The sequence below is a fragment of the Lithobates pipiens genome, unplaced genomic scaffold (genome assembly GCF_037356315.1).
Source record: "Lithobates pipiens isolate NorthernLeopardFrog02 unplaced genomic scaffold, aLitPip1_a1.2 Scaffold_18, whole genome shotgun sequence".
In the NCBI taxonomy this organism is placed as follows: Eukaryota; Metazoa; Chordata; class Amphibia; order Anura; family Ranidae; genus Lithobates; species Lithobates pipiens.
Genome location: NW_027507758.1, coordinates 313,447,737 through 313,461,454, shown reverse-complemented (window position 1 = coordinate 313,461,454; position 13,718 = coordinate 313,447,737). Strand labels below are relative to the sequence as shown.

At 42.5% G+C, this 13,718-nt stretch overlaps 1 protein-coding gene across 1 annotated transcript in view; it reads left to right on the top strand.

Moving 5' to 3' along the window:
* MANEA (mannosidase endo-alpha) overlaps positions 1 to 12,956 on the top strand; it is a 65,419-nt gene extending 52,463 nt beyond the window's left edge. The window contains exons 4-5 of the mRNA XM_077487228.1: positions 5,197 to 5,273; positions 11,510 to 12,956. Of these exons, the coding sequence (XP_077343354.1) occupies positions 5,197 to 5,273; positions 11,510 to 12,146 (714 nt within the window). The 3' untranslated portion in view covers positions 12,147 to 12,956. The remainder of the gene's footprint in view (positions 1 to 5,196; positions 5,274 to 11,509) is intronic.
* Positions 12,957 to 13,718: the final 762 nt, after the last annotated feature.

Sequence of the window (13,718 nt, the reverse complement as noted above, 5' to 3'; positions counted from 1 at the left end):
AAAGTTGCGTAGGCAGAAAAAAGTCACTTTTCCAGTCTGTCTGGTTGTCAGTGTGAGCCGGTGGAATGCACGGCATCCACGGAGGTGGGAACGGAGGTGACTCCATACATCACTCCTATTTGACAATCCAGCAGCACTTTTAAATGTAAGGAGCCATTTGACCACTTTTTATATCACTTGATTTTATCATTTAAAATGGTATTATGTTATGAACATTCTTTGCTCTTTTTGTATATCCCGTCTTTGCCATTGAGGAGGAAGGTTCTCACAGATCTCTATTCCATCTAATGTGAGCTCTGATTCAGACTCTGGCCCCGTGGTGACAGGTGGCCCCTGTTCTGGCGTGTCACAGGATACGGACCAGGACCGTTCGGACAGCGAGAATGATGTGTCCGGGTTAGCACAGGAAAAATCGCTAGTAGGAGCATCAATTGCGGTGCGGGATACCCTGAAGATACAGGATGCAGCAGGGACATCTGCAGAGGTGGCGACCCCTTTTGGGTCCTGCAAACCAGCCCGAAAGCCTAAGGTGTTTCCGTATTTTACTTATTTTGATAAGTTCACCTACAAGGAATGGGGAGGCCCGCAACAGGCTTTTTCAGTCCCGAGAAGAATGGCGGTGTGTTACCCCTTTGAGGAGCGCCTCTTGAAAAAATGGGAGTATCCTCCGGTCGTTGACCCCCCAGTATCCAGGTTGAATAAAGTAACCACGATTCCGGTAGAAGGGACTCCTGCCTTCAAGGACCCTGCCCACAGGAGGGCCAAGGCAGTGGCTCGGTCCATGTTCACAGTGGTGCGGTCAGCATTACGACCTGTGCTGGCCACGGCCTTGGTGTCACAGACGCTTACTGAATGAGCAAAGTTGTTGCACCGTAAATTGGAGAAGCAACAGACTTCCCTGGTCTGCATAGAATTTGCAGATCAGTTGGTGCATGGCCTGAAGTATGTCTGTGATGCGGCCCTGCATACGGTCCCCCTGCTCTTTAGAGCATTGGTATTAGCGGTGCAACGGCGCCTGATGTGGCTGAAATGCTGGTCTGCAGAGCAGGCATCTAAAAAAGCACTGGCAGATTTGCCCTTCCAAGGTGAGAGGCTATTTGGAGCCTTTCTGGATGACCTTATTAAAAATGTTACCGATGGGAAGAGCATGTCCCACGGTCCAGAAATGGTAAGGAGCCGCCTTCGGGAATTTGCAGCTCGGTGGACCTCCCTTCTGTCTGACCAATGGGTCTGTGAACTGGTTTCATCGGGATACAAGATTCGTTTTTTTCTTGTCCACCAAACAGATTCTTTCCCTCCAATCTTCATCTGCTTCCGGGTCTTCGGGAAGCCCTGTTCGGGGCAGTACAGGACCTGCTGCTGCGAGGGATGATAGTACCTGTACCGACGCTGGAAAGGTTTCAGGGATTCTACTCCAATCTGTTTGTAGTCCCAAAGGAGGAAGGGGTACGTCCAATCCTGGACCTCAAGGCCCTCAACAGTTTTGTGAAAGTGCAAAGGTTCAGGATGGAATCAGTTCGCTCCGTGGTCACTGCACTCCATCAGGGGAACTTCCTGGCATCCTTGGATATCAAGGACGCATACTTACATGTACCCATATGCCTCAGGCATCAGTGGTTTCTGCAATTTGTATTTGGGGAAGAGCACTACCAATTTGGCTCTCCCTTTTGGCCTGGCGTCAGCACCCCGAGTCTTCACCAAAGTTTTAGCCCCCAATTCTGGCGTTGTTAAGGAAACGTGGGATCGCAATCGTGGGTTACCAAGCAACCTCCTTCTGAGGGCAGCTTCCGCCTCAGACTTAAGGGAGGATGTAGCGATAACCATACAGACTCTCCGGTAGTTTTGAACCTAAAAAAGTCGGTGTTCATACCGACTCAATGCCTGAAATACCTGGGCTTACTGCTGGACTCCTCAGAAGCGAGAGTTTTTCTCCCTTCAGACAAGCTGCAGACTCTTCAAGCTGCGGTGAAGTTGTTGGTGAACCTCAGGTGGCCGTTGCTGCGCTTCTGCATGAGAGTCCTGGGCCTCATTGTAGCCACTTTCAAAGCGGTACCATACGCTCAATTTCACACTTTAGTCTTGCAAAAAGATTTTGTCAAAATGGGACAAATCTCCGTTATCCCTGGATTGTCAAATTTGGGTGATCCAGCTAGTCAGGGATTCCCTTCTCTGGTGGCTGAGGTCTCCAGCCCTTTGGCCCGGGAGATCGTTCCTTCCTCTCCATTGGACGGTGATCACAATGGACGCCAGCCTGACCGGTTTGGGGGGGGGGAGGAGTTTTGGGCGTACAAGGCCTTTGGATGCCGGAAGAATCCCAACTGCTGATCAGTGTGCTCGAGCTTCGGACGATCAGGCGGTGCCTCTCCACATGGTCACAGAGGCTGCAGGGGCGTCCGGTCAGGATCTAGTCTGCCAACGCCACGGCAGTAGCGTACATCAACCATCAAGGAGGAATGGGGAGGTTGCTCACATCCTATAGTGGGCACAGCGTGTTGGCCATATGCATTCCAGGTGTAGAAAACTGGCTGGCGGACTAGATAAGTCATCAGATGCTGGACCAAGGGGAATGGTCGTTGGATACGGATGTATTCCGGCTCATTTGCCTAAAGTGGGGCACACCAGATGTGGATCTCTTGGCCTCTCGGCTCAATCGGAAGATGCAGAGGTTTGTGTCCAGGACAAGAGACCTCTGGGCAGACGTGTCAGAAGTGTTGATGGCTCCATGGGGGCATTATCGGCTGATTTACGCTACCCCCACTAAAGATCCTGCTACTGAGTGGAGGCCGACACATCCAAAAGAAGTTGCTTTGCATTCCCTGGACATGGTCCAGGGCTCTACAGGTGTATCTGTCTGCTACGGCTCCTTTCCGGAGGTCAGACTCTGTCTCGGTGGTTAGTCCGAAGAAAGTTCTGGCGGTCTCGTCGACCACCATCTCTCGGTGGATCAGATGGATCATGGTTCAGGACTATGCCTTAAAGGGGCGGGTGCCCCCTTTTCCTGTCATGGCTCATTCCACCAGGGCAATTGGAACCTCCTGGGCTTTCCGACATCAAGTATCTGTCTCCCAGGTGTGTAAGGTGGCGACTTGGTCGTCCGTTCTCACTTTAACTTAATTCTACAAAGTTGACATAAGCGCATCTTCAGATGCTTGCTTTGGCCGCAAGGTTTTTTCAGGCAGCTGTGTAAGGTGGCAGCTTCTCTGTTTGAGGAGTTCCTCTTGTTGTGGGTGAAGTTATTTCTTGCGGTTTCCACCCCTTGATTTTTTGACACTGCTTAAATCTTGACCTTAGGGACGTTTTCAAAGGAGCTGTGTCTGTCAATGAACGCAAGAGAAAATGGGATTTTTGTACTCACCATAATCCTTTTCTCTGAAGTTCATTAATGGACACAGCACCCACCCCTCCTAGTTATGTTTGTACTGCTTTTTGGCAAACTGAGCTGCAGGAAGCAGAGTGAGGGGTTATAGCCCGTGGGACTGCCCTCTGGGGGGTAATGTGCAGTCTTGCTGTTTTTTACATGTTTTACATGTTCTGCCTAGTCCTATCCTGAAGGTGGTGACATAACCCTAAGGTCAAGATTTAAAGGAGCGGTGTCCGTCAATGAACTTCAGAGAAAAGGATTTTTATGGTGAGTACAAAAATCCCATTTTTGCCAACTGCTCTAGGTCTCTCAGATTGCAAGGGTTCCTTTTTCCCAACTGCTATTTTGAGATCTCTCCACGGTGCTGTATGAGATTTAGATCTGGACTTATTGCTGGCCAGTTCAGTACTCTATAGTGCTTTGTCTTAAACCATTTCTGGGTGCTTTTTAATGTGTGCTTTGGGTCATTGTCCTGCTGTAAGAACCATGATCTCTGATGGAGACCCAACTTTCTGACACTGAGCCCTACATTGCACCCCAGAATGCTTTGGTAGTCTTCAAATTTCATAATGCCATGCACACGGCATCTTGTACCTGAAACAGCAAAGCAATCCCAAAACATCAGGGAACCTCCACCATTTGATTGTAGGGACTGTAGTCTTTTCTTTAAAGGCCTCATTTCTTTTTCTGATAAAAAGTAGAATGGTGAGCTTTACTAAAAAGATGTAGTTTTATTTTGTCTGTCCGCAGCACATTATCCCAAAAGGATTCCTCTGGTAAGTTTTGACAAATTCTAATCTGGCTTTGTTTCTGTGGGGTCTTCCTCTGTCTCCTATCATAGCGCCCCTTTTCATTCAGATGGTGATGTATAGTGTGAGCTGACACAGTTGTACCCTGTGCCTGAAGGCCGGCTTGAAGTTGATCAAGGTTCTATATTCGAACAATCCTTCATTGCAATCTTTGCTCTTTTTTTTTTTTCTTTTTCTTCCATGTCCAGGGAAATTAGCAGCTTCTTGACAATGTTGTGCACAGTGGACACAGAAACGTTAAGATCTCTGGAGATGGACTTGTAACTTTGAGATTGTCCATGCTTTATCACAATTTTTGCTCCATGTGGCACACAGACGCACAACAGGTTGAGGAAAGTTTGCATAATTTTAACTGGTTGCCGGTGTTTTTATATTTTCACCACCTGTTGATACAGGTGAGTTTAATTACAAATTACAGGAGCATCACAAACTTGGAATGCAATTATTTCCTACAATTTTGAGAAGGTGCAAATCATTTTGTCCAGTCCATTTTCTGAGTTTTGCGTGAAATGTGTCAGATTTTGCTTTTTTTTTTGTTCACTTTTGTGTCATATCATTACAAACAAAAAAAATAAACATGAGAATGCCTAAACATTTGTAATTGCAACAATTTCTGGGCGAAGTGATGCATTATCTGACAGAAATGCAGAGGTGCCAATATTTTTGACCATGACAATACTACAGGAATAATTGTGATGGCTTAATTTGTTGTAAGGTCTGGAGAAGCAACCCTATCTCCGCTTTACTTTTCCTGTATTTATTAGTATGCATAGCATGTGTGGTAAATGACCTTTAAATTATAGCCTCTAATGCATATGCATGTGTTGTTGATTATAATGACACTGCAGATATGTCCTACACTGTAATTTCAGCCTTGACTGACCTCTGTGAAAGATAAATGACTGCACGTTCTGTTTAAACCACTTTTTTTATTTTATTCCCCCCCCCCCTTGCTGAAAATTTTACTTGTATGTTTTTTGTTTTTTTTAATGCAGTTTTTACCCCCCCTTTTTTTTTTTTTTGTAGGTTAATTTTCATATTGAGCCATACAAAGACCGAGATGATGTTAATCTACGTGACAATATTAAATATATTGTTGATAAGTATGTTTGTTTTTTGTTTTTTTACTTAATTCTTGTGTGCCATGCTACCTACCGTATTTTTCCGTGTATAAGACGCCCCCATGTATAAGACGCCCCCCACTTTTGCAACCCAGAATTAAGAAATCCATATTTTAAACAGGTAAAACAGAACAGTTTTATTTAGTAATTAAAGTTTACATACCAGTATATTATGCATCATATCACTTTATTCAACCTCTGTTGCATCAATGTTCTCTTCTTCATCACTAGTTCCAGACAGAATTTCTTCAACTTCATTTGCATCACTGCTGTCTTCTGAGTCACTGTCTAAATATGTGAGATCATCCTCAGTTCCGTCCATTTCATTGCTGATTCCACATTTCTTGAAGGACTTCACAATCACCTCTTGTTTGACGCCATGCCATGAGTTTAGGACCCAATTGCAGACCTCGGTAATGGTTGGTTTTTTCACTCTTCCTGCCGGGGTCAAGTTATCACCTGCTTTTTGCATCCATCTGCTCCATTCTTCTCTCATCAGGACCTTAAATGGCTTGTTGATTGAAACATCGAGTGGCTGTAGCTGACCTGTAAGTCCACCAGGAATAACTGCTAGGTGTGTTCGTAAATCTGATGCAACCCTTTTAGTCTTTTCTGTTAAATGTGCTCGGAATTGATCAAAGACAAGCAGAGCTGGCTTCTTTAAGAGCCCTCCAGGTCTTCTGGACCAAACCTTTGCAAACCAAATGGCCATAATGTCTTCATTCATCCATCCCTTCTCTTGAACTTGCACAATAATGCCAGGTGGTATGGTCTCTTTAGGGTAGGTTTTCCTCTTGAAAATAAGCATAGGAGGCAGTTTAGTACCATCTGCACAGCATGAAAGCACAGCAGTATAGTGTGTCTTTTCATGGCCACTTGTTTTTATTGGCACTGTTTTGATTCCTTTCACATCAACAGTTCTGTTGGAAGGCACATCAAAATTGAGAGGGACCTCATCCATGTTTGCAATCTGACTTGGTTCAAAATCATATTTTTTCCGAAGTTTTATGACATAGGAGTGAAACTGTTGGATTTTATCCTCGTAAACTGGTGGCATTTTCTGAGCTAACTTTGTTCGTGTTCTCATGGCCAGCCCTTCTCTCCTCATGAAATTGAAGCACCATTTTGCCTTTCCTGTAAAATCAACAATGTTCATTTCGCCTGCAAACATTCTTGCCTGACATTGAATAAGTTTGGTTGACACACATAAGCCACTCTGGCGCTGCTCCAAAATCCAAGTTTTAAGCCTCTGCTCCAAATTTGGCCATTTTGCTGGTTTTCCCCTTAAGGCCTTCTTCTTTTTTGGCATCTTAAGGAGTTGCTCTTCCTGTTTTCTCCACTGTCTGATCATACTCTCAGTGGGGGGAGGTCCAAACTGTCTCTCTGCAGCTCTATTCCCATGCTCTTTTGCATAGCTAACTACACTGAGTTTGAATTTTGCAGAATAAGACAGTCTCTTACTTTTATTACCGGTATTCTGTGACATCTTGGGCTCAAAATGCTCCGCTCTCTGCATCTGCGCAGTCTCCACGTCGAACGGGATCGCATCTGCGCACTCTCCACCTCCGCCTCTACCTCCAGCTGACGTCACTAGCATACAGCTCGTGATTGGAGGAAGCCGTTCGTAAGCTACGCACTATCTACGCACCCGCGCGGCTCTCTCCCAGGCTGACTGACCGTGTATAAGACGCTGCTCGTATTTCAGCCTAACAATTTAAGGATAAAGTAGCGTCTTATACACGGAAAAATACGGTATTTGTTTTATTTTGCCCAGCACATTTTTTTTATTCATGTGACTTATGCTTCTATAATGCATTTCTACAAATGGGAAGATTGTGGTTGATGCACATTACCAAAAATATGCTACATTTCCCTGCTGGTTAGACCTAGACTTTATAAACAAATGTGGAGGAAGGACAAGTGGCTGCATAAGGTATAGAAAGCCAATTGGATATCTGCCTTGGTTTTACAATGTGTCCTAAAAAGGAATGTGTTGGCAGACTAGCCTAGCACCTAGGATAACAGAAGCCAAAATGGTTAACTATGCTGCATCACTATTTAACCCAGTATTAGCCGGTGGAGCCTGACATTCTTAGTTTGTTCCTCTAGACAGGAATAGGAAATGATCCTCTCCGGTGCTTGGCCAGCTTTATACTTTAATGCATAATGTCCTTCAAATACTTCCCTGACTACAGAGAGAATGCATGTGGAAAGCTAAATGATGAGCGCCACCTGAAAGATATGGCTCATTGCCTGTCTGACAGAGACTTTATCAACAAGTAATGAATATATGCAACATCCAGTTACGACATTTGTCTGCTGTCAAAAGTATTGGGAGACCTGCCTTTACAACCACGTGACGTTTTTAATGGCATTGCAGTCTTAGTCCGTAGTGTTCAATATTGAGTTGGCCCACCCTTTGCAGCTTTTAACAGCATCAACTCTTTTGGGTAGGCTGACCACAAGGTTTAGGAGTGTGTCTATGGAAATGTTTGACAATTCTTCCAAAAGCGCATTTGTAAGGTCAGGCACTGATGTTGGACGAGAAGGCCTGGCTCGTAGTCTCTGCTCTAATTCATTCCAACTGTATTCTATCGGGTTGAGGTCAGGACACTGTGCAGGCCAGTCAAGTTCTTCCACCCCAAACTTGCTCTTCCATGTCTTTTATAGACCTTGTTTGTGCATTGGTCCAAATCATTTGGTCGAGGGGGGATTATGGTGTGGGGTTGTTTTTCATTGGTTGGGCTTGGCCCCTTAGTTCCAGTGAAAGGAACTCTTATGGAGTCGGCATACCAAGACACTTTGGACAATTTTTAATGCTTCCAACTTTGGGAACAGTTTGGGGATGGATCCTTCAACATGACTGCACACCGGTACACAAAGCAAGGTCCATAAAGGCATGGGTAGGAGTGTTTGGGGTGGAGGAACTTGACTTGCCTGCACAGAGTCCTGATCTCAACCCGATAGAACACCTTTGGGATGAATTGGAGTGGAGATGCGAGCCAGGCCTTCTTTTCCAACATCAGTGCCTGAACTTTTCTCCGCTTACCGAAGCTGTCGGTAGCAGTGAAAAGGATCCAGTGTGCTGGACAGATGAGGAGGAAGTTAAGTGAGGGAAAGATTGCCCCCACTCAACTCTATGCCCTTGGAGGACCGGTGCGAAATCGAACGTCACTTCCACCTTCTGGTCTTAAAGGGTCCATTATTCATTTATTTTTTGTATAAAAGTAAAATTTACTTTTGTAAATGTGAGATCTGAGGTCTTTTTGACCTCAGATCTTGCATTAACCACTTCGCACCCAGGCCAATTCTGACATTTCTCTCCTACGTGTAAATTTCCAAATTTTTTTGCTAGAAAATTACATAGAACCCCCAAACATTATATATGTTTTTTTTTTTTTTAGCAAAGACCCTAGAGAATACAATGGCGCTCATTGCTCATTTTTATGTCGCACGGTATTTGCTCAGCAATTTTTCGAACGCGTTTTTTTTCAGAAAAAAACTGTTTCATGCTTAAAAAAAAAAAAACAGTAAAGTTAGCCCAATTTTTTTGCATAATGTGAAAGAGGAGGATACGCCGAGTAAATGGATACCCAACATGTCACGCTTCAAAATTGCACGCGCTCGTGGAATGGCGCCAAACTTTGGTATTTCAAAATCCCCATAGGCGACGCTTTAAAAATTTTTACTGATTACATATTTTGGGTTACAGAGGAGGTCTAGGGCTAGAATTATTGCTCTCGCTTTAACGTTCGCGGCGATACCTCACATGTGTGGTTTGAACACCGTTTTCATATGTGGGCGGGACTTACGTATGTGTTTGCTTCTGTGTGCGAGCTCATGGGGACGGGTGCTTTAAATAATTTTATTTTTTTTTGTTAATTTTATTTTTATTTTTTTAGTTTTACACTTAAAAAAATTAAAAATAAAAATTGACTTTTATTCCTATTACAAGGGATGTAAACATCCCTTGTAATAGGAATATGGCACGATCGGACATATTTACAGTAAGATATGGGGTCAATAAGACCCCATATCTCACCTCTAGGCTGGGAAGAATAAAAAAAAAAAAACGATCCTGGCTTCCTAGCCAGATCGGCGCCGTTAATTTGAATACCGAGGCCGGGCGTGACGTCATAACATCGCGCCCGGCATCCAAACGATCATAGAGACTTCGGGGACAATCTAGTCCGCCGGAAATCTCTGATTACTTGCTGGGGCTGGCGGATCCTGTGACCGACTCACCGATGGAAACGGTGAGTCGGTAGAAGCACCGAAGGGAGGGGGGGCGTCCCCTCCCGCCGCCCGTAAGAACGATCAAGCGGCGGAACAGCCGCTATGATCGTTCTTATGGTGTAGGGAATCGCCGGCTGAAAACGGCAATATCTGAATGATGTCTGTGGCCTCAGGCATCATTTAGATATAACCACCGAAACCCCATGACGTCAATAGACGTAGTGTGGGAACCAAGTGGTTAAAGAGGCCCTGTCCTGCTTTATATAAATAGGCTTGGCCTATTTAAGTTAAAGTGGTTCAAGTTCATGTACGTGTAAAGGCAGGCGTCGCAATACTTTATTTTTCTTTAATGGTCACATATCTCTATTTTCAGCTGCATAAGGGACTTAGAAACCTGGGGGGTGGAGAAACAGCATTACACTGATCTTCCCAGCGAATGGCTGTGCAGTGTGGGGGGTATCAACACAAATCTTTGCCATTGGAGGACATGCAGGATGTTCTCTCAGAACAGCCAGAAAGCAGACCATGCTGCAAAAGATGTGCTCTCGTGCCTAGTGTGTCTAGTTTGAAATAGGAAAGCAGAATAACTGGCAAGATCACTAGGTATTTAACACAACGGAAGCAAAGGGAACAGAATCATTTTTAACAAAAGTTCATGGTACACGTGTGACATCACTCCATAAAGAGGACCTGTCACAAATTATTTCTGTTACAAGGGATGATTACATTCCTTGTAATAGGAATAAAAGTAATCAAAAAAAAAATGTTGTAAAAGAAAGTAAAAAAAAAAAAAAAAAAAAAAAAGCAAAAACGCCCCTGTCCCTGGTAGCTCGAACTCAGAAGTGAACACCCACGCTAGTCCCGCTCACAAATACTGTTCAAACCACACATGTGAGATATTGCAGCATGCATTACAGCGCAAGCAACAATTCTAGCACTAGACCTCCTCTGCACTCTAAACGTGTAACCTGTAAAAAAAATAAAAATCTCTATAGGCGACGCTTTGAATTTTTAAGTACTGAAGTTTGGCGTCATTACATAAGTGTGCGCCATTTTAAAACGTGACATGTTGGGTATCTACTCGGCGTAATATCATCTTTCACATGATATAAAAAAAGTGGGATAACTTTACTGTTTTTTGTTATTTTTTTTAAATCCCCAAAAAATGTTTAAAAAATTGTTGCGCAAATACCGTGGGAGATAAAAAGTTGCAATGGCTGCCATTTTATTCCATAAGGTGTCTGCTAAAAAATATATATAGAATGTTTTGGGGTTCTGAGTAATTTTCTAGCAAAAAAAATCTTATTTTTACATGTAGGAGAGGAGTACCAGAATAGGCCCGGTATGAAAGTGGTTAATTTAACAACTAAACCTAGCCATTTACCAGTTCTTAGCCCTTGTACACACAGTTGGACATTCTGACAGCCAAATCCGTTGGATTTTGTCCGACAGATTTTGTCCGAAACTGTTGCATACACACGGTCGGACAAAGTTGTCGGAAAATCCGATTGTACATAACGTGATGACGTTATTTCGTTACAACGGGACTACGTTCAGGCTAGTAGCCAATAGCTTTGGTCTAGGAATTTGATCTGAGAATGCCTGGCACTTTGTCCGTCGGAGTAGGCTACACATGATCGGAGTATGTCCGATCGGAGCATTTTGTTGGAAAATTTTACGGACAAGTTGGAAAACTTGGTCCGTCGGATACTCAGATGGAGACAAGTCCGATGGAGACCACACACAGTCGGATTATCCGACAAAACGGTCCGATAGGACACATTCCGTCGGAATCTCTGACCGTGTGTACAAGGGCTTAGATGTGATATCTGCATTAGTTTCCCTTTTAGGCTTGCTTGCAGGCAAACTTTAGCCAGTATCTCCAAATGAATTTAATTTTGCATTTTGGGGTTTTTATTGGTAAATTGGTTTGTTTTGTTGACTTTGTGTTGCTAACTTTTTGTCTACCTTTTTTATTTCAGGTATGGAAACCATCCCGCATTTTACAGACATAAGACTAATTCTGGCAAAAATATGCCCATGTTTTACATTTATGATTCCTATATTACAAGTCCTGACAAGTGGGCTAATTTGTTCACAGCGTCAGGATCCCTAAGTATTCGGAATACACCATATGATGGAATTTTTATTGCTTTGCTTGTAGAAGAAAAACATAAATTTGATATAAAAAGTAGTGGTTTTGATGGGATTTATACATACTTTGCTACCAATGGTTTTACATATGGATCCTCGCATCAACACTGGCCAAGTTTGAAAGAGTTTTGCGATTCTAATAATTTGATATTTATTCCAAGTGTTGGACCTGGGTACATAGATACCAGCATACGCCCTTGGAATTTTAAAAATACAAGAAACAGAATTAATGGTAAATACTATGAGACTGCTCTTAATGCAGCATTATTGGTGCGACCAAGTATCGTTTCTATTACATCTTTCAATGAATGGCATGAAGGAACTCAGATTGAAGCAGCAGTTCCAAAAAAGAATCCACAGATGAAATATGAGGACTACTTGCCCCATAAACCTAGCATTTATCTGGATATCACCAGAAAATGGTCTGAAAAATACATGAAGGAACGTGAACAATGGCTTATATAAATAGTGGTTAGATTTATGTTGAGTTAAATGGTTTTCAATACATTGAAATTCCTCCTTATGAAACAGGTTTTCTCATTGATAACTGCTTTTGTATAGTTGCTGACAATTTGAAACACCTCTTAGAAACCTAAGTGGGTAAGCTTTTCTCTGCAGACATCACAGCACATTCCATTGGCTGCAGCCACTGGTCACCTTTTACTTGTGAGTTCTTCATATTGTAGAATAAATAACTGGAAACCATAGGTGCAAGAGTGATGCTTTTTGCTTTGACTGTGGGGAAATCTTCCCACCGGAACTCAAAATATGCTATCTATCAGTGCCTAACTATAAGAGTTGGCCTAGAACAAGAAAGTGCAGTTACTTTGTGCAGTAACCCCAAATAAGCAATCAGATTACGTTTTCTGGGAAAATTGGATTGGGAAAATCTGGGAAAAACTAAATGTGCACTTTGCCCATTGATTGCACGTTATACTTCCTCATTAAGCCTCTGTGATTGTATTATTTGCAGCAGGCAAAACTTCCATGTTACCACAATCAAAATTAGTGCTGACAATAGATTTTGCAAGCTTCAAAATTACAAGAAAATATCATTTATATTTAAAAACTATATTAAATTATAATTGTAAATTTAATTAATTTCTTGCACTATAATTTGCAAACCACTGTTGTACTGTATAGTTTTTGTATGTATGTTATACCTTGTTTGTTAAAGGTAGATGCATTGTAGACCAGGTGGAAACATTATGACATGCACTCTTGTCACTCTGATCCTAAGGCATTCATAAGTTCTAATAAACCATATTGACAACATTGGTGGAAGGCATGCAGTATCTGTTCATACATGTAAATGCTGATCTTTTTTCCCCAAACTATTTTAACTACACGTGTTTTTATGCTAATATTTATGATGGTAAAGTTGAAAGAAAACCACGTACATTGAAACGGTGAAACCTCAAAAATAAAATTTAGAACTTGCATCCTCTGAACCCTCAACCCATAGCTGAACCACAGAGAGGCAAACATCTTTAGTGTGTGGTCCAGTTTGCAGCTTTTGGAAATTTATAATATTTAAAAAAAATTCTCATCTGGGTATCATTTACAGTACGTTTGATTATAATTAAGCAAAATATGCAGAAGAGCCGCTGTGTGACCCATTGTAAATTAAGTGTTTTAGGTGCTGTACAGGCATTTTTTTGCAGCTGACATTCATTAAGCTGGTGAACAGGGTTTTATTAGCTTCAAATCACTGGGTGTACATACTGGACATTAAGATTATTATAAAAAAGGGGGTACAGCAGTGCAGAAAACTGACTTCATTTTACTTTTTATTCACAACGTTAAACATTACATTATGAACGTGTAGTAGACCTAAATGTGTTTGAGTTCATGATTACTGGGTCCCATGTATCTAAATGGCATACTTATAAGTGAATGTGGCTTTCATTTAACATCCACAGGTGGTGAATAAATCACTGTCACTTTAAAACACATGTACATAAAGTTTCACCTGCTATGAATGTTTGGTGAATGTTAGATTTATTGCTTTGTAAGTATTCACAAGTCCCCTGTGTG